Source organism: Ambystoma mexicanum, chromosome 12, assembly GCF_040938575.1.
Source record: "Ambystoma mexicanum isolate Mex_15411 chromosome 12, UKY_AmexF1_1, whole genome shotgun sequence".
NCBI classification, from domain to species: domain Eukaryota; kingdom Metazoa; phylum Chordata; class Amphibia; order Caudata; family Ambystomatidae; genus Ambystoma; species Ambystoma mexicanum.
The window spans coordinates 988596471-988618184 of NC_090936.1; the positions used below are offsets into that span (position 1 = coordinate 988596471).

At 44.4% G+C, this 21714-nt stretch overlaps 1 protein-coding gene across 6 annotated transcripts in view; it reads left to right on the plus strand.

Moving 5' to 3' along the window:
* The window catches only part of TYMP (thymidine phosphorylase), a 490120-nt gene that overhangs the window by 426305 nt on the left and 42101 nt on the right, over positions 1–21714 (plus strand). For all 6 annotated transcript variants that reach the window (XM_069629487.1, XM_069629484.1, XM_069629482.1 and 3 more), the window contains 3 exons: positions 14465–14563; positions 16632–16761; positions 19306–19424. In XM_069629487.1, the coding sequence (XP_069485588.1) occupies positions 14465–14563; positions 16632–16761; positions 19306–19424 (348 nt within the window). The remainder of the gene's footprint in view (positions 1–14464; positions 14564–16631; positions 16762–19305; positions 19425–21714) is intronic.

Consider the following 21714-nt stretch of genomic DNA (forward strand, 5'->3'; position numbering starts at 1 on the left):
AGAAAAGGATATCATCAAATTGAGATTGCACCCGAGTCCAGGTACATCACGACCTTCGTCACGCACCTGGGCTTATTCCAGTACAAGAGGCTCAGCTTCGGGATATCCTCCGCAGCTGAAATCTTCCAAGAGGAAATACACCGCGTTATCAGACACGTGCCAAACTGCCTGAACTATTCAGATGATGTCCTGGTATTTGGCAAGAAAAAGGAAGAGCACGACACAGCTCTTCACAGAGTGTGTGAAGCGTTACAAGCAGCTGGATTAACTCTGAATAAGTCTAAATGCGAATTTGGAAAAGGCTCATTACGATTCTTCGGCCACATCTTCTCCAGCAAAGGAATGCGACCAGACCCGGAGAAAGTAGCAGCGCTCAACTCAGCCACACCCCCGACGACCACGACAGAGCTCCGGTCTTTCCTAGGACTGGCCAGCTACTGTTCCAGGTACCTAAAGGACTACGCAACAATCAGCAACCCTTTGCGCCTACTAACGCGACCCTACACGTGTTCCGCGGACTGCCAGAGAGCATTTGAGGCAATTCGGGACACCATTACAAACGCTGAGGACATGGTCTACTTTGACGCCAAGAGACACACAGAAGTAGTCGTGGACGCCAGCCCTGTTGGCCTGGGCGCCATGCTAACGCAAGTTGATCCGCATGAACCCACAAACGTATACATCGTGGCGTATGCCAGCAGCAGCCTAACCCCCACAGAACAAGCGTATTCCCAGGCCGAAAATGAAAGCCTGGCGGTGGTATGGGCATGCGAGTACTTCAATCTGTTCTTCTACGGCAAGGAGTTTACCATCATAACGGATCACCAGGCTTTACTCACAATTTACAGGGACCCCAAATCAAGAATGCCACCGAGGATAGCCCGATGGGGTCTACGTCTGCAGGACTATAAATTCATCATCAAGCACCGCCCGGGAAAAGAAGACAACCCAGCTGACTATCTGTCTCGCCACCCAACCGGCCCTGCCAACCCTCAACCATCCATCGCCGATGAATACCTCAACTACGTTGTCCATCACTTGCAACCCTTGCCCGTGGGGTGGGCGGACATAATCACACATTCAGAGCAGGACCCGGCGCTACGAATCGTACGTCACTGCATGCATGAAGACAGAAGAGCGCACATGCGTCAACAAGCGAGACAGGAACCGGAAGAGATCCAAGAGGACATCAAACACATAGACCAGGTCCGAGACGAACTCTCCATAGTCGATGATCACGTCATACTGAAAGGGTGCAAAGTACTCCTCCCGAAATCGTTACGCACCAGAACGATCCAAGTAGCACATGAAAGCCACTGAGGAGTGGTCGCCACCAAGCGACTACTAAGGCAAAAGGTATGGTTCCCCAGGCTGGATGCGATGGTAGAAGAAATGATAGGCCAATGCACGACGTGCGCGCAAGTAGCACCTCCTCCACACCCAAACCCACTTCACATGTCACCACTACCAGGACATGTGTGGGAGGAACTGGCGGTGGATTTCTTCGGACCCCTAAGAGATGGCACGTACGTGCTGGTGTTAATAGATGAACATTCAAGATTCCCAGAGGCGCAAATCATTGACAGCACCGCAGCCTCCAGTGTCATCCCAGCACTGGACCGCATGTTGTCTATATACGGAATACCCAGGGTCATCAAGTCCGATAATGGAGCGCCATTCATGAGCAAGGACTTTGAGAACTTTTCGAGATACATGGGGTTCCAGCACCGGAGAATAACACCACGATGGCCACAGGCAAATGGCATGGTCGAGAGATTCATGGCCAACATCAAAAGAACATTACAAATAGCGGCCATACTCAATAAACCTTTCGAACAAGCACTCTATCAGTTCCTTAGGGACTATCGCCACACACCCCACAGCACGACGGGCATATGCCCAGCTGACCTGATGTTCCGAAGATCGATCCTGACGCGACTGCCGGAAGACACACACTCGGCAGAAGCAACGCCACTTGAACAGGAGGCCAGAAACAAGGATGACACCGCGAATGCCAAAATGAAAGAGACCGCGGACCACAAGAGGAAAGCTCAGGAGTCAAACATTGAGCCCGGAGACCAAGTGTGGTTGCGCAACCCAAACAAAGAAAGGAGGACGCCACGTTCGCACAAGACCCGCTGGTTGTCACGCACAGGAAAGGGACAATGATCACGGCTCAGAGAACCGACCAATCCTCAGTCACTCAGAATGTATCGCACTTCAAGTACCGGAGGAGCCTCACAGAGCATGAGCAAGTCGGAATCGGGTACAGCGACGATGACCTCAGTCAAGACACCCCCTACCTGGGAGAATGGAGGCATCAGAAAGTGAGGACAATCAGACGTCACAGGGACAGACAGAGAGGACACCGTGCAATCGTGGGCGACCCCAGAGAAGCCGCATAAAACCCCACAGACTCATAGAAGAGATGGAGGGAGGAGCGGCAAGTGTCTTACTTGTTAAAAAGGAGGGAGATGTCAGGTCATCCCTCAGGGCTTGCAGCCCGCCCACATCATTGTGTGGGCAGACTGCCGTTGCGGTCTTATCTTCCCCGGGAAGGGAAGTGACGTTGGGTTAGGGTGGGGGCAAGGGGAGAGTTCGGCAGTTCCTGCCTCGTTAAATAAAGAAGCAGTTGACAGTACGCCAGGCTCCCGCGTGATATGTTCCTCGTTTGGTTGGAGGGCCCGAGCAAAACCTCACAGTTGCTTGTGGCCGCTGAGCATTACTCATGCAGTCAGTTCTAATGAGGCGGCTAGTAGCCTCACTGCAAATAAGGAACAGTTGCTGTGTTATCCACAAAATAAGGTCTCGCCGCTCGCCACATGTGAGCAGAATGCAAAGCTTTCTAATGCGATTGGCAGCGCAGTAACATTAACAAACGTAAAGCATCTGGAGTTGGCAGAAAGCGCTGTAACATGCAAAGCTTCCAAAAAGCAAACAGCCAGGTCACAAGTGAAAGACATTATCTGCACATGCAGCTTCTAACCTTCTGGCAAACGGGGTAAATGTGTACCAAACTCCATTAAATAGTTTGGAAGCGGAGCTACCATCTGGAACTGCGCTCTCTGATACAACATTTCACTTTAATAGACATAATTATGACTATGCTGCACGTGAAGCTCGTCTAACAGAGCGCCTGAAATCTGATTTTGAAATTATAAAGGAAAGATTGAATGAAAGTTTTGCTGATACCACGCCACCATTGTCTTCGATGTTAAACTCTAATAAGACAAGTGGGTCTCAATCCGGTTTTTTGTCCAAGCCACAGGCAATTGAATGTCTTTCCACTCGAGTGGGCACTACAAATAACAACTCCAAAAATAAAAGCTCGGTGTCTGATACTTGCAAAGTTGGTTCGAAAATTCATACTTCACCAGCCAATGCAAATTATAATGAACATCAAGAAGCCAAAAGGCTTACGTTTTCTTCACCGGACATAAATAAAATAAACAATATGGAACCAGTCAGCCAGGTTGACCACGAAAAAGGAAGTGGTCTAAAAAAGAATCTCTCAATAGCTGCTAGTATACAGATAAATAATAATGTTCTAGCTGCTACTTCTGTTGCACTCATACCTTTCACTAAGCTATATGAGTCATTGAATGAGTCACTAAAAGAACAAAGTGCCCTGCTTGGCAAATGTTTTCCAAAATTCAGAATCTGGAGACCACTAATTCCTTTCTAAAGCGACGCTTAGAAAAAGAGGCGGAAATATCTGTAAGCTGGAAAACCCGATTGAGTGACATAACAAGAAATGAGCTAGCAGATAAAACGGATTTAATGGATGCCGTTTTGGAGTGCACAAAGTGGATGCGTCATAATATCACGCTGCCCCAACCATCATCTGCCTCCTTTGGAAAATAAACCTGTCACTGCTCAATCTAGATTGAAAGAGCGTGACAGTTAATTGCACATGCTGCCATAAGTGTGGTACCTTCGAATGATCAAGTGCAGGATCCCATACATCTGATCCCGAGGCAAGATACGCCGCTACCAAATGCGTCTGCAAAAAATACAGAGCACTCAAAGGCCTTAACGGAGTCTGATCAAGACCGTATCCTAGGCGATACCATTGTGATTCCAACGACCATCTCTGGAGAACTAAATACAATGAGAGTAGAGCAGTCATTTAAAGTGGCGGCATTGACAAAAATGCTTCATTTGGCATCTTTACTGGTGCAGACAAATCTTTGGCAGTTCAAGCAAAGGGCACTACAAAAAAGCAGTCTAAAGTTGTGCCGAAGAAAACAACAAATATAGGTAATGGACCTAAGGGTCGATCCAACAACTCCAAGAAATTCATCAGAAATCTGACGACCCCTCCAAAAACTGGTCTCTTTACGAGCAAGCGCAATGCTGATAGCCACAATAGGACAGAAAAATCGAATGAAGATGTGGGACTTTCCAACCCAAACAAACGACCACATGTGGAAGATGTGGTTGAGGATGTCCTTTCGTCACCAGCTTCAATAGATATGGCTGATCTATCAACATACTCTATTGAGAAGAGTGAAGTCGGGGATTCCTCAACTACTTCTGGAGCTATGGTCTCCCCTTCTCCTGTGATGGTGCCAAATCCAACAGTCAAATTGGCTCAAACAGTCAATTCTACAACAGGCAATCGAACTGTTACGGGGGTCTCTCAACAACAGAATCTCTCTACTGAAACAAAGAATCAGCTATCACAGAACACAGTGTTCAAATTGATGTCTGATCAGACAAATGTGAAGATGTGCAACCTAAATCCAAAACTGACTACTGCGCAGTTGAAAAAAAAAACAACGCAAGCCGACAATTGGATTCAGTCTACGAACTCAACTAATTCTACAGCCAAAAGATGGAAACTCCAGTGGAAAATATACTGTCCATCAAAAATGAAGTCAACTTAAATCGAGGAAATGTAATGAAATTGTTTCATTGTATTCCCTCGCTGCGCACAATTTCATCTGAAGATATAGTGATCATTGAATATGTTACAGAAACTCGCTCAGATTTGGTGATTTTACACATTAAATCACATATAATCATCAAAACCTTGTTGGCAGCGAAAGAGGAGCTTCTCTTCTTCGGCTTTGAATTACTAACAGAAGATGACATAGGATACAAACTTGTAACAAATGAATTTCTTGAAGATGATATCTCTAATCCTAGAGATGTAATAAGATCATCACCCCATTCAAGAAGAAACGTAACACGTTCTTCAAAGGACCACTGAGACAAGGCTCTTCACAAAGATTCCGCTCTGAGACCAATCCAACAAGACAATTAAACACTCAGTAGCTGAGTGAAGTTAGTGAAGTTAGTGAAGTGAAGTTAGCTGTTCGCTCTTCTCTTGGAACACAAGAAACGTGGCTGCGGGAAAGCCCGTCCAGAGATGGCTACGTAACTTTACTTAATCGTGCCGGTAAAAATCTCAAAGGGAGACCATATTCTGGTCTAATAACAATGATAAAAATCAATAACAAGTGGAAAATAATTGCAACTGAAAATCCGAATTTATTCGTACAAGTGACAGTCTTGCAATTGTTTCACCAGAGCAACAAGGAAAGTGACTACTTGTTATTAATAAATACCTATTGGAACCCGGCTATGATTCCAACCATGAAATACTTGTCATCTGTCACCTCAATTATTGACAAATGAATGAACAAATACTTCGATTTTAAAATGATCATCTGTGGAGATCTGAATTTTCCCCTTTTCGAAAACAAAGCCCCTGCTAAGAGCTGTTCTCCTCTAAAAACTCCCAGACATCAGGTAGAGGGCGAAAGTGGTTACGGAATTAAAAATTAGAGGTTGCACCATGTTAAATGGAAATGTCAGAGGAGACATTCCTGCTAGACCAACATGGCACCGTAACAACTTCTCGTCGTCAATAGACTGTTTCTGGTCTTCTAAAAATCTTCTTTGCAAAATTGATGATCTATCGATCCAGAAAACTTCTAAAAGTGATCATGATGTGCTAAAATTAACATGGAAGCTATATAGTGAGACCATGTCTTCAATAAATCCCCAGGTTCTTCAAATCAATCAATAGACTAAGGATAAATAATCAACAAATCAATGTGCTAAAAGAGCTTATGTTTTCGACTAACAGCCCCCTAAGTTCGGAGATAAACTATGCACCATTACTTTTACAATTCAAGTCAAAATCGTGCTCAAATAAAATCACGGTTTGTGCTAACAAACATGTATTTAGCATATTGGTTAAATAAGCAAAAAGAACGCTCCACCAAGACATCCGATGTTTAAAAAAAGCCTTGAATGAGAATACAGCATTGGCCATAAAGAAAAGGAGGCAAAAATATAGGAATTGATTAAAGTCTTTTTCCACAATTCAAAACCAGGAACAAGGTGAAGAGATTCTACGCTTAATTTTAAAACACAAGTCGAAACAGATTTGGTCGATTCTAAACAAAGGCTCTTTAAATCAGAGTAGTATGCTAATGAACAACATAACTTCCAGTGCATGGGAGGAACATTTTACTCCTGTATTTGCCCAACCCCCAGACGCAGGTCAATCTGCAAAATTGCTGGATCATGTACTTTGGAATGTTATAGAGTCATCGGAAGACATTGCAGCTGTAATTCAAAAATTAAACAACTCCCGAGATGCAGGTCCAGATGGATTGACAAATTCCATTCTAAAAGCAAATAAAGATTCTTGGTCGCAATTTGTAGCGTCGCTCTTTGAGAAAATTGCAAGTGAAATGAAAATACCTCTTTCCTGGTCTTCGGCTATTGTGGTTCCTATCTATAAAAAGGGCAATCGGGATGATCCTTTAAGTTATCGCCCGATTCCCCTACTAGATATAATAGGCAAGATTTTTGTGACCTTCCTCCAAAAAAAGCTAGCATTATGGGCAACCAATGCAGAGCTTACAGACATTCGCCAAACTGGCTTTAAGCAAGGAGTAGGCGTCAAGCTAAATCTAACCCTGTTAAACATATTAAAGCTTGAGGCTATACAAAAAAAGAAACAACTATACCTCACCTTTGTTGATCTTCGACAGGCGTTCGATAGTATAAATAGACGCCTCTTATGGGAAAAGCTGCAGTCTTGGTCGTATCCTCCAGAACTATTGCAACCGATAATAGCCCTCCACCAGAATACCAGAATTCGTGTTCATATCAATAACCAAGGCGACTGTCACGCTCACCTGGTCTCCACGGGGGCGTGCTCATGTGCGTAGGGTGTTGTCTGTCCTGATGCTGCTCTGCTTGGCTGGTGATGCTAGCTTGCGTCTCCCCTTAGTCCTTGCTTCAGGAGATGTTAGCCTGCAAGTCGAAACAAGATATTAGCTACCGAAGGGAGCTAGTCAGTGGTTTCATATCCTTCTGGTCTATGCTTCACTTCTTCTGGCTCACCTCTGTTTTTTAATGGGCGAGCTCTCCGTCCTGCACACTCTGGCAGGGGAGCGGTTCACAGTCTTTCCTGGATCGAGTTACGTCACTGATCCGAAGGAAGTTGCTGAAGTAGAAGGCCCGGGAGTAAGCAGGTAAGTCTCTATTCCAATAACTGCTTGGAATGACTGCCTTTAAGTCTTTCTGTTCAAGATAACCAATGTCTGTTATTGTCTTACAGGTGCGGCGTTAAGCAACCTTCGGTTAATGGATGACCCCCCTGACAATGATGCTCAGGATTCCTGCCGGTAAGTATTGCGCTGTGCTGGACGCGCAAATGTTCGCCTCTGTAGCCTTCCTTTGCTACGTGCGACTAACCCTTTTGTCTTTTTCTGTTCAGCAGGTACGGCGCGAGTCCAGGAAGAAGAATGGAAGATCCGTGTAGCGGTGTCGAGCTGCGGCGCGCTGCTGAGTGAAGAACTGTCCGATGAAGTTCCTGGAGCAGTCTGATCAGGTGAGTAGCTACCCGAGAGGGTACTTTTCGTTCTGTTCTGCAGATGCGGCGGTCCGTGGGAAAGCAGGAGATGAGATCTGGATCGCTGCAGGTAAGGCCTTCTATGCTTAAATAACTCCTGTTATTCTCTGTTCGCAGGTGCCGATGGACGGAAGACTCTGGACGGGCGTGGCAGAAGGAAGCAAGAACTGATCTGACATGGTGAGCGTTACGCTGCAGGAGTGCAGAATAACGCGAAGCGTGTTCAGATTGTTGGGTGCGGTTTAAATAGTCTTGCAAGTAGCTCCAAGAAAATAGTCCTCTTCTCTGTATCCCTTCTCTCAGGTAAAGTAGTTCCAGGCCACACCCTGAACTGAATGCCTGAGCCTCTCAGAGCCAAGTTAATGGACCATGTAACTAACACCTCCATGAGCCTGGCGCCAGCGGCGCCATGACTGAGTCCAGGTGAGCCTAGCTGGGGCCTGATAAGCCCTCAAGGGGGCCAAAGTCCGGGATGGCCCCACCAGTTTCAGGGGTTTGGGTGCCTGCAAAATGACAGCGACCTTACCAATGAAATAAAGACTGAAAAAGGAGTTAAACAAGGCTGTCCCCTTGCAGCCTTGCTTTTTAAGCTTTTCATTGCTGACTTGCCAAAATACCTTGGGGAGGTAAAAGCATTCCCACCAAAAATCAACGGCGAATTAATAAGCTGGGTCACTTATGCCAACGATTTGGTGCTGATAGGTTCGACGTCAATTGGGATGTAAAGATTACTAAACTCTCTCCAGTCTTATCTTGAAAGGAACGAACTTCAAGTTAATGTTAAAAAAACTAAAATTATGAAATTTGATGTGCAAGGCAACCGTCGAAATAAACATTTTTCCTGGAAAATAGCGGGTGAAACAATTTAATCAGTTTCATCTATTCACTATTTGGGTATTCCATTTAATCTATCCATTCGGGAATGGAGCTGGTGTCAAGCCCTTGTAGCACGTATGCAAATGTTCTCACTACAAGGGTTTAGACTGCATGCTGAATATGGAAAATTCTCTTTAAATCCGATTTTGACATTTTACTCGCAGAAGGTAGTTCGAACAATCACCTGCGGAAGCGGGGCTGGTTGGAATATAAATAAATCAATTTGGTCGGTTCTGGGGGGTTCATTTTGGAAGAAGGTCCTTAAATTCCCCAAAAATGTATCTAATGCAGCTATCAGGTATGAACTGTGCCTTAGTCCCTTATATGGAACAGTACTCTGGAAAACGATAGCTCTCTGGAGGAAAATGCACCTAGAGGCACCAGCTGCGCCCTATTGGCTCTTGGCTCCAAAAACTAATCTCCCATATTCTGGTCTCCTAAAGAACTGGGTAGAGATGCTAAATGTCATCTTAAATCAAGCCGACATCGACACAGAAACTGTATTGCATCGTCCACAAATTGTGAAGCAGAAACTGAAAAGATGGCTCTGGATACAAAATGAAGTTGAACGCAATCTTCTTACTTCATCGCTCTATCTTGGGCCTGCATTAAAGGGAGTTGATCAGCCGCCGAAGTATCTAGTTAAATTTCCATCACGTTATCATCGGGACCAGTTCTTAAGGTTGCAATTGAACTTATACAAAACGAAAGAGATGCTATTATTAAAAAAAGACAAGGAGACAAAAGATAATCTTTGCCGTTATTGTACAACTGAAATTGAGTCATTAAAACACCTTGTTATCGAATGTCCTGACGTAAAAACCCCAAGGACTTATTTTCTAAGCAAATTTGCCCCAATTAATGGAAATATGGAAAATTGCTGGTGTTTGATATTGACCGGAACTAACCAAAAGTTAACTTGTGCAATAATTGACTATCTTGATTATATTCTAAAGCCCGAGGTATCACTAATTCTTCCGCTTAAAACCAAAAGGCAGAGAATAATGAAATGAAATGACTATGGTTCTGTTCCCTTTTTACTTCTTTTCTTTTCCGTGTATTGTGATTTCTAATGTTGGAATAAATGTAATAAAAGTTTGTAAAAAAAACAAAATATTACAATAAAATAAAAATAAATTAAAAAAAACTGCCACTAAGCAACCAAAAAAACAGACATCAAGACAACACCCACCCTGGGTATTGACAGATTCAACAGACTTAACTCTAGAATTAAAACCACCCACCAAGCTACAACACAGCCACAACCACTGTCACACTTCCCAAACTAGATACCACCTCCAACAACCTCCAAAACAAAGACCTCTTCAATAAACCTACCAAACCTCTAAAAAAAATCCCAAAACACCAATCTCACAACCAACCCAGGCATTACACAGTGCCAAGACTCCATATCCTCCATCAAATGTGCTCTTATCAATGCACACTCCCTCGGAGCTCACGCCATAGAAATCCACAACCTCATTGTGGATCAACAACTTGATATCTTGGTGGTCACCGAAACATGGCTATACCCTGCTGCAGGCCCACTCTTAGCTCTTGCCATTCCTCCAGGATTCAGCATCCTCAGAACAGATAGGACCAACACCAAAGGGGGCGGAGTCGCCCTTCAGCCAAAACCACACTGCAAATCAGAACCTGCCCAATAGAACAGCTACAGGGGTATGAACTCCTACTAGTTAAATTCACATCCAATCCCAAAACCACTACCAACTTCATAGTAGTTTATAGATCACTGAATAAAAATACCCACCCCAACCTATACATCCCACTGCTAATTACACCCCTCATAAAACCAAACACAAAATGCATTATTCTCGGAGACATAAACCTAGGCTTCAACGATCCCCTAGATCTTTGCGCATTAGCATTCCGTACAGCCATGCAAGATATGAAATTCGAGCAACTGATCAATGAACCCACCCATACCAAAGGTAGGACCCTGGATTGGGTCCTCACTCTCAACGCACAAATCACCATTGACTCCATCACCCATGTAGATTGGTCAGACCACTCGGTTATCAACTTTACACTGGATAACAACATCACAGGCCACACCATCTCCCAAAAACCTGACACCTTCGAATCCAGAAATATCAAAAAGCTCTTAGCAGATAACCTCTCCCCTGCCCTGACTGAAGCACTGGCCAATACCACCCCTGATACTAATAGCCCGACCTACCTAGCAGAATTCTATCAAGAAAGCCTCACCCAAACTATCAACTCACTTGCCCCTATCACTATCAAATCCAGAAAGACAGACAAACGCTCCTACTTCTGGTTCAATGAGGAATTACCCGCCTTGAGACGTACAAAAAGATCGCTTGAGCATCTCCACAGAAAAAGTAACACCCCTGAATCAGCGAAAGCCTTCAAAGAAGCTAACAAAAACTACAAATCAGCCGTAGTCACCGAAAAAAAAGCCAATGCCTTCAACCTTCGCATCACCAATGCAACTTCCGATAGCAAAGAATTGTTCTCCATCCTCAAAGAGCAAGAGAATCCTTGCCAAGTGATAGCACCCACCAAGGCCAGTAAAGAATGATGCACCACAATTCAAGATGCCCTAGCATCTAAAGTCCTACTGCTACAAAAGAAAATTAACAGTAAGATATCACTACTAGCCGAACAAACCCTACCTTCCATCTCAACGAGCCCAGCGAGCGCTTAACCTTGCACTCCCTTTCACATCACTCCAGTTTCAGACAACAAAGTGCTAGACACTATAGCTAAACTCAAAGCTTCAAACTGCAAAGAAGACCATATCCATCCCACCTAGTCAAACTCTGCGCACCTACCCTAACACCCATTATCACTGAATTTGTTAACGCCTCCTTCAACACTAATACGGTCCCCACCAGCATCAAAAAAGCTTGGGTAACCCCCTCCTAAAAAAACAACCCTAGATCCATCAATTCCACAACCTACCGACCACTTACAATGGTCCCATTTCTCCTGAAAATAATCGATAAAATAGCATACTCCCAAATCCAAAACCACATAGAACACCACCAACTCCTGGGGGACCGACAATCAGGATTCTGCCCTAACCACAGCACGGAGACAGCCCTTTTCGACCTGAAGACCCAAATGGATGCCTCCAGAGAAGCAGGACAACTATGCCTACTAATGCTACTGGACCTGTCGGCGGCATTCGATCTGGTCGACCCTGACAAACTCTGTGTCACATTAGCTAATAACTTCAACCTGTCCAAGGATGCTACTGACTGGATTAAATCCTTCCTAGCTGACAGGAGCTCAAGAGTCTCCATCGGCAAAGAATCAGCCGACCCCATACCAGTCCCCATAAGCGTCCCACAAGGCTCATGCCTCTCCCCCACGTTGTACAACGCGTACACCAAGCTGCTATTTGAAGCACTGGATGCCATGGTGTCATCTACACTAACTTTGCTGATGACACCCAGATCCTCATTCCACTACCAGGCAACCATGAGCAAGACTCGTCATTAATCGAAAACTGGATGGCCAATAATAGCTTATGTCTCCACGACGATAAAACAGAGCTACTCATATCAGGCTCAGCCTCCAAAATTGACTCTCTACAGCCGCATACACCTCATTCACCATCGATGGCACCATGATCCCAGTCCTAAAACAAGTCAAGATACTCAGTGTTTACTTCGACGCCACCTTTACCATGTCAAAACAAGTCAACACCCTGTCCTCGTCTGCCTCTTACACTGCCAAACTCATCTCCTTTGGTCGCAAATTCCTAACACCCAACAACTGCGTCACACTAGCAAGAGCGCCAATACTATCCAAGCTCGACTATTGCAATGTCCTCTTCCTAGGTACATCCAACGTTCAACATATCCAAACTCCAACTCATGCAGAACAAAGTCTGAACACATCTCCAACATCAGGAGAGACAACCATTGGCTGCCTATCAAAGCTAGGATACTATTCAAAACCCTAAGCATTACACAGAAATGCATCACCAACAAAGCCCCCAAATACCTAATCAAGACAGTCATGAAAAGAACTCAAACCAGACTCCTCAGATCGAAAGATGACCTACAACTCGAAATCCAACGATACAAAAGAGCGAAAGCAGGGGGCAGTAGCTTCAAAGTCCTTGCTCCCAGACATTGTAATACCCTACCTAACAACATTAAAAACGAAACATCCTTCGCACAATTCAAAAAATCACTTAGAACTTGGTTATTCAACCAATTTTAACAGGGCCTCCACCCTAACACAGGTATGCAGACCAACATCCTAACCAGACCTACCTACCAAATGTATATTCAGTGCTTGATACCTCATTTTTGTTTCATTATGTTTTTCATGTATACTTTAAAGATTGTAATTTCCCACTGTCTGTAACTATGCCGTGATACCTCTGGGTCTGGGTGTATAACAAATGTAATAAATAAATAAATAAAATAAATACATGAGGATTTGGGCACATTTTGTCTTTGTTTTCTACTTGGTCGGTATTCAAAATAGGTTCTTAATGGCTCACATGGCTGCCGGTATGCCCCAGGGTACCCAACTTCTCTGGGCAGACTCACCGGTGTCTGGCAATACCTCTGACCAATGGCACGTTGCTGTGGTGAAGCTTTCACCTTGGGATGGCTTTCTCTGTTCTGCAGACCTTCCCTCCGCTCTTCTGCTGGCTCCACATTTGTCTGCCGATAAACCTGCTGTTTCTGGACTCGACCGCACTGCTGGTAGCCGTTGCTGCTGGTTCCCCAGCAGTCCTTTTACGGTGCCTGCTGTGTCTTCTTTGGCCTTGCACCACTTCAGTAAGTAGTTATCACCAGCAGGCACTGTTCCCATGCTTCTGCCTTCTCCCATGGTTCTACTTCCTTCTCCCGTTCGGCTTCTCTGTCTCTTGCAAATGCGGACACAATTTTTGAATGTCCTGCGCAGTTGGGTCTCATTACAACAACTAGCCTGCATATCCAGTTTAGTTTTAATTGTGATCCATAGTAACACCTTCTTCCTCTTCCTCATCTCAGTACTTGAGGTTTTATGAGAGTTGGAGTCCATAGGAGTTTTACAGAACTTCTAAGGTGATTTCGTTTGGGATTTTTGGTTAGCACAAAAACATCAGAGAGAGGAGGTGTTGTGGTGTTATGTGTGTGTTATGTACATATGAGGTGGAAATGGTATTCTGTCTAAAACGTCTATCACAAAGGGTTTTTAGGGTTTTGCAACTGGAGGGATTTGTATATTGACAACAGGTCATCAGGAATTTAGGAATTATAGGGTCTGCTTCGTTTGGAAGGGAAGAATACCACATTTCTCCTACTGGGGTCACCACATCTCCCTGACAGCCACCTCCTGCCATGTGACCCTCCCTCATAATACCACCCCCAGGGTCAGAATCAGGTAGCGGCTGCCGCCATCCCCTGGCCAAATGGGAGGAGATCTCAGGCTGGGGGTCAGGATTCATCACAGCATGTACCTATCAGTACCAATTGCAAGGGAACCACAATACAGAGTAGACAGTAAAAGAGGTGTGGCAAGCATACATCAAAGCAAACCACTGGAGAGATGTGTATTCAACCCTCATATACCCCTATCTGCAGCCTGACATGCCGTGCAACATGTCTCATGTTCGTTTCTGCTTTGACATCTCCTTTGTATTTTCACTCTTCCAGTTATAAAGCATGAAATGATTGGTGTTTACTTTTACTACACCCCTCTCCCCATCTCTTTCAGGTCCCAATGATTAGTGGTCGAGGATTGGGCCATACAGGAGGAACTCTGGATAAACTGGAGTCAGTGCCAGGATTCAACGTCTCGCAAGGCCCAGAGCAGGTAACGAAGCGGGATAGGAAGAGATACTGGGAAGGGTATGGCATGTGCTGCAATGCAGTGTTTGGCACATTTGAGGTGGCCCCTCTAAAGGACAAAAAGCAACACATCACTTTATGTTTATTTGTACACCGCATAACAAAAAACAAATCACTTCTAGCTGCAACATGCAGGAGGAACCTGAGCAAAACGTTACATTGACATGGTTTGGCATTATTTATACAGGGTCAGGGTCAGGTGTACTAAAACATGGTGAATATTCAAGTTGCCATACTGTGTATTCATTTGTGTCCATACAGTAGGCAATGTGTGATGTGTTAAAACCCAGAAGATCATCACATGCTAATGTCCGTGCAGTTCATATCCCATGTTTGGTTCAGACTGACAATCATCCATGTTGTTTTGGACGGACGTTTACTTTGATTTGGATATAGGGATGCTTTACTAAAGATTGGTTTTAAGGGGACATTTGGAGCTCCTTGGGCCTAAACACGATGGTATAGCTCGCTCGACTTGGAAGCAAGGCGATGCAGAGCAACACAGGTTCGAAACCGGTCAGCCCTTAGAAACCTCTTCCGTATTGAGCACGTTATAAAAAAACGATTATAATTATAGACATCTTTTGGGTGGTTTTGCCAGTGTGTCAGCAGCGAGTGGCATGGCTTGCCCGATTTCCTATTGGGTTTTGGGCCTCTTAAAAATGAAGAATGGTTGTTTCATCCACCATAGAAATTGAGAACTATCCCGATGAGGTATGATTGATCCCCTTTGTTGATTTTACTAGCTTTAGCTGTGGTCCTTCAGCTTGTGAAGAAGGTGCATTGCCTGCTGCAAAGGTCTTAGTGCTGCAGGATGTCGGGGAATGGAATGCATCTTTTAACCACTAAACACCATTCTGGGGCAGCTTGTTGTTTTCATTGGGTGTTGGATTACAATGTTTGTTTGCTTGTGAAGATGGTTTTGTGATATATTGTGTGCGCATATTTGGGGATTGTTTTATTTGAAGAGTCTCCAGCTGTGTGGCAAGCTATTTTTTGTTTCAGAAATCATTGCTTCAGTTACATTAGGTAGTCACTGAGGAGGTTTCGGTTCCCACCTATAGCACTATGGAATGGTTTTACTGAGTGCCACATATTAACGTTTACGTGAAGGATGTTAAGCATTGCTCCTGTAGTTAACTTACGTTTGAAGAATTGGAAGCCTCAAGAGCGATTTAGCAGCAGCAGATCATTTGGTGATGAAGTCAGGTACTTTGTGGGTTGTCTTGTTAGAGGGTCCAAGCCTAATTCTAGGCTGCTATCCCGGTATGGACTTTGTGTACCAAATATGTCTGCAAGATAGTTCAGTGGGTTGAGCGATTGCTGCTGCAATCTGTGTGTGATCTGCAGGTCGCAGGTTCAAATCCCTGCAAGGCCAACTCACTCTTTCATCCTTCCGAGTTCAATAAATGAGTGCTCCGAGGTCAATAAATGAGTGCCAACTTAGGTTGGGTGATACTGTATGTAAATATGTTCTGTGTAAAGTGCTTTGGCGAAAGCGCTATATAAATAACACATCATTATCTTATGACATTTAATAGTGGATGTGCTTCTAGTTGCATTCCTGTAATTTTACAATTGTTTGGGCGAGGTAGATCTCGGCAGAAGATCTGGAGTTTGGATTTGTGTATTATTGGCACCCACCCACCTAGATGACATGTTTCCCGGCAAATGGAAGATGTTGGTTTGAGGGTGAGGGAGATAATTTGGGTGTAGAAGGGATTTTGGTTTGGGGAGTGAGCATTGTTGATTCGGGGGTTCATCTAAATGTTGGTTTGGGGTTGACTGAAATGTTTTTATGATGGCGAGGATGCAGTGGGTGAGAGAGTTGTTGATAGGGTCGTAGTGTATGGTTTTTGGGGTGACAGCTATAGAGTTTTGGGTGACTGAGATGTTCCTCTTGCAGATGTCTACATGCTAAATTGGACTCTCATGATACGGGAGACCACTGGATGTGGGGGTTCCTATAGTCAGCTTTCCTATCTTCTGCCACATTAAGAATTAGAGCCTGACAAGCCCATTTGTTACTACAGATGCTGAAGATACTGGAGAAGGTTGGCTGCTGTATTGTGGGGCAGACAGAAGAGCTGGTTCCTGCTGACAAGGTTCTCTATTCCATGCGGGATATCACAGCCACAGTGGACAGTATACCTTTGATCACAAGTAAGAAGGCACTTTACCTCCCCTCTGGGGTACAGAAGAGCTCATTCTATTATAGTTATTCGTGTAGTTATTCCAGAGTTTGTAAAGATGACATAGCCACCAAGGTGGTCCATTGATGCCATAACAAAATGACGGGTGATCAATACGGAGCAATCCAAGTATTGAATGATTTTCCAACATTTGAATGTTCTTAAGGGACTGACGGAGAGAGTTTCAGTGGTAAGAGGTTGAAACAGAAAAGGTGCACCACCAGGCCCTGCCTTTCTGTTTAGGGAGATGTTAAGAAGCCATGTGGCAAAGGGGTGATAGGGTAAGGGTATGACTAGGTGTTTACATTTGTGACTGAGAAACACTGAAAACAGGGAACATTACTGTGGCAATGTAACCTAACCTATTTCAGTGCTTTGATTCTATTTGTGGGTCTTCCTCAGTAGCTTAAAACCAGTATTGCATATTCTCTTCATTTTTCCTCTCACAACCTGGTCTTGTTACCACTTGTGGATAGTATTCGTGGATAGTATTCATGGTTCTCTGAGCAATTAGAAACAGAGAGAAGCTAAAGAAAGACTTCTGATACCAATTTTATTGTAACTAAAGGGTAACTTAATTACCTATAGCTCAGACAGTTTTCCAGTATCTGTGCTTTTTGATTTAATGTTGCATGTACAGTCATATTTTAGGCTTATATACTGATGTTTTGGATTAAATCGTCCACAAGACATATATTGTAGGGGCATCCAGATATGGATTTATTTTATTTATTGGACATGTCTGTGGCACCCATACAGCAGAAAGTGTTTCCAGGTGCCTAGATATGTCTGTCTAGGATCACTCTTTATAATCAATGGGATTTTCTGGAAATACATATGCATCCCTGGCCTTCTTTCCTCCCCTAGCATGTCAGAAAGATTGTCTACTTTCTGGGTGTTCCTTACGTTGACTGAAAAAGATGTCGCTACCAAACTCACAGTGCATTTCGGTGCTCCTAAGGTGGATGATTCTTCCGTCATTATCAGTCTCTTTGCTTATCGCACAGCACTGTCCGATCTGAACAGCCCTTGATCCTAAAATGACAGACATATCCATTCATCTGAAATATATAATTCTTCTCAAGTTACAAATCCCTTGCTGGATTTCTTGTTGCCTCAGGTTTGCCTTCAAGACTATTTGTAGAACTTAAGGACCCTTCTGGAAGGAAATGTCGTTTTACAATTTCCAACCTCCTGATCTGGGCATCGCTGTTCGGGCTTCCACCTACCAAATCCAAATTGAAAAACATGGTCTCTGCTCTCAGTTGACATAGTTTCTTTAAATGAGATGCCATGATCAATTTGCTTGTGATGGCTTGCCTGTCCGTAAGCCGGGGACTACAAAAGGAAATCCCTGCTTCTGAATAAAATTAAAGGACATTTTCAAACTAAAAGTTCCCACTCTTCGTATTTCAGATGGGCTTTAAACTGCAACACAAGGTCTCTCTCTCTCTCTCTCTCTCTCTCTGTCTCTCTTTCTTTCTTTCTCTCTTTCTCTCTCTCTCTCTCTCTTTCTTTCTTTCTCTCTTTCTCTCTCTCTCTCTCTCTCTCTCTCTCTTTCTCTCTCCCTCTCTACCTCTCTACCTCTCTCTTTCTCTATCTCTCTAATTTTGGGATTGCTGTCAGTGTATGCCAGAAAAGTCTAGTTATGTCTCCTTAATACAGCGCTATTGCCAAGTAGTCCCTTTGCATGACTCGCTGTTTAGGAGAGCAACTGATGAGAAAACCCATTCACTTGCAGATACATAATGAATCATGGCGTACAGAGCTTCAATGAGAGGTGTACTATGAATCTGGGCAGAGTGGGTTAAACCATAGGATACACAATGAATGTATCCAGGTACATGGAGTTTACCTCACAGGAACAAGAAAGGTCTGGCTGCAGAAGTTTTCAACATTGGCTAGAAGATTAGTCCGGGCACAAAAGTTGACAACATAGAAAACATGAAGGCGTTTATCTCCTATGATTTAAATACATCTGGGAACAGGGCATTTTCCACAGAGGAATAAGATAATCCTGGGCAAAGTGGTTTAACATAAGGTATATGATGCCCACGGGTACATGGGGCATGTCTCTTAAATATAGGTTAAGTCTGGACATAAAGAATTTAATCCAATTATACATGCTAAATCTAGGCATAGGAAGCCAACTCCACACATGCAAGAGGAATCTGGCCAAAGGAAGCTAACCAGAGGATACAAGATATACATGGGTGTGATGCACATTCCCATAGGATACAAGACCAATCCTGGCACAGGGAGTTTAATCGAAGAATACAAAGTACATTTTGGCACAGGATGCTTACCACACCAATACAAGATGAGTCTTACCTACAGATAAAAACATTAAGCCGCAACACAGAAGATTACACCCCTTCTTACCCACACATGGCACAGGAAGTTTACTCTACATAGAGAAAATATATTTGGACACATGAAACACACCCACCGCAACCCTGTTTTCAGCCTATGAATGTGATATTATCCCCTTCATTGTGTCTCCTGGTGTCCCCAGGTTCAGTGATGTGTAAGAAAGCTGCAGAGTCCCCATCTGCCTTGGTGCTGGATGTGAAATATGGCGACGCAGCTTTCTATAAGACCCTCGACAGTGCCAGAGAACTTGCACAGAGCTTGGTGAGTAGAGGCCTATGAACTCATCCCTCATACTTATCAATGTTGAACAATTTCAGATTTTGTAACTGTAAAATGCTTGGCAAATCCTTGTTTTCGTTAAGATAGAACTAGTCAAAAATTACTTAGTTAATAGAAATATTAATGAGGTTGCTTTTACCTTAGATTGATTTTTCCTCTTCATATGATACTAAACAAGGATCCTGCTGCTCTTTGGAATTTATTTTTCTCGTGTTTCGGTTTTAAAGATCAAATTACGGTGTAACCTGGGGCAGGAGATAGTATTGCTTTTATCAATGGTACACATACGGGAGATGTGGGAATGCAGGAAAGCTAAAGACAGCATCTACTGTACCTTTCAACTTTGTCCCACTCCTACCAATTGGTGGTAAAAGACTTAATGGGATGAATAGACAAAGGGAAGTGCCCCGTTAGTCTTTCTCTGGACGCCATGATAGCACAAATACATATGTATTTATTTATTTGTATTTATTGTTTGCTTGTTAGGCACTTATTCAATAAGTCAATACTGGTTCAAAGCGCACACAGGGCAGCGAGGGAGCGTGGGTGGGAATTACATTATAGCAGAATACTTAAGAGCATAGGGGGAAGAGGGAGAGGGACGAACCTACTATGCCTTGTGAGTATTCAGAACGTGCAAGTGCAGAAAGAAGAGGGAGAGGGGGTAAGTGCTGGGGAGTCTGAGCTCGTAGGTGAGCCATATGCGAAGTGCTAAGACTGTTGAGTGCTACATGGCCTGGGCTGCAGGGGGTGTAAGTGTGAGCCTCCAGAGCGGAGGGTGTGCAGATGCAAAGTGCTGTGGATAGACAGAAGCTGGGAAGAATTGGTGTGGGAGGTCAAGGCCCCAGGATGCATAAGTGCCAAGGACACCGATTCAGCAACTGTGGGATTAGCAGAGGGTAGGAGGAGGAAAAGAGGAAAGTATTAAGCAGCTTCCGGAGTTTGAGAAGATCCTGCTCAAGGTGCGGGGGGGGTAGCTATTCCAAAGGATGGAGCCTGCAGAGGAAAGTGAGCGACCCCCTGCCCTCTGTTTAGCAAAACACTTCACACACAAAAAGTTGGTGCCAGAGAAGCAAAGTGGTCTAGAGGGAGAGTTTTAGTGATATAAAGTTGAAGATAGTGTGGTCCCTGGGCCCAGACAGCATGCAGAGGTATTTGAATTTAATCCGAGTAGCAACCGGGAGCCAGTGAAGACTCTTTAGTGCAGGAGAGATGCCGACCCTGGGGTTAAGGCCAAGGATAAGTCTCGCTGCCCTATTCTGGATAAGCAAGCTGGAGGGGGTCACAGAGTGGAAGAAGGAAGATTCAGGAGGAGACTGTTACAGTAGTCAAATTTCGAGAGTACCAGCGCTTGAGTCACATTGAGCTCCTGAGGGATATAAACCGCTTCCTCAACAAAATGGGATATAGCTGAACCAGAGCTTGGTAGTACCATAATGGATCATAACAAACCTTGGAAGGGAAACATGTAACAAGTGGTTAATGCTGTATTTTTGTAGAAGTAAATCTGCACACAGGCTGAATGGGACTAAGTGCAATATGTTGTTGTGCCACCAATAGTTCCCAATATGAAGGGGCATGAGTAAGTGGTGGAGGTCCTGACAAACACTGCCAATCAAAACATGGTCAGATGGACTTCACAGGAGTATTATTAGTTAATGTAATATTCGCACCTTGGGTAGAGGCACCCGCCAATCAAGAGATAGAGGGCACAGTTGTGAAGCCACTGTTAATACCCACGTTCTCTCCTGACCTCTGGCACATCTTCCGCAAGTCTTCCATTTTTTAGATTTGCCGCTCGCCCACACCCCTTCCCCTCACCCTGCGAAACACATCCTCCTCCAGCCAGCCCTGCAACCCATGCTCCCAACTTATCTGTGCTGCCAGCTGTTCTGGTCTGTCTGCTCATGCTCCCTAGCTGTCACCACTATGGAAATAGAAAAGAGCATTACTCCCTTACTATTTTCCATTGCAGTGGCCTTCTTTGGTTTGGGGTTTTTACAGGAAATTGGGTACCTGCAAGACTCTCAGAGCCCAGTTCCCATACAAAAATACTTTAGGGAGGGAGCCCTGGGGTGTGAATGGTGATCCCCTCGCATTGGGGGTGGGGAGAGGGCAGGACTAATAACCTTGTAACTACACTGAGTCCTCCCCAAGGCGCTTTGCAAAAATTCTCAGTCTGCGAGCCGTAACCACCCATGACCGCTCCCGAATGCTGAGGTGTTCCAATGGCCTCTCCAAGACTGCAACACTTTCTCTACTGTTTAACACT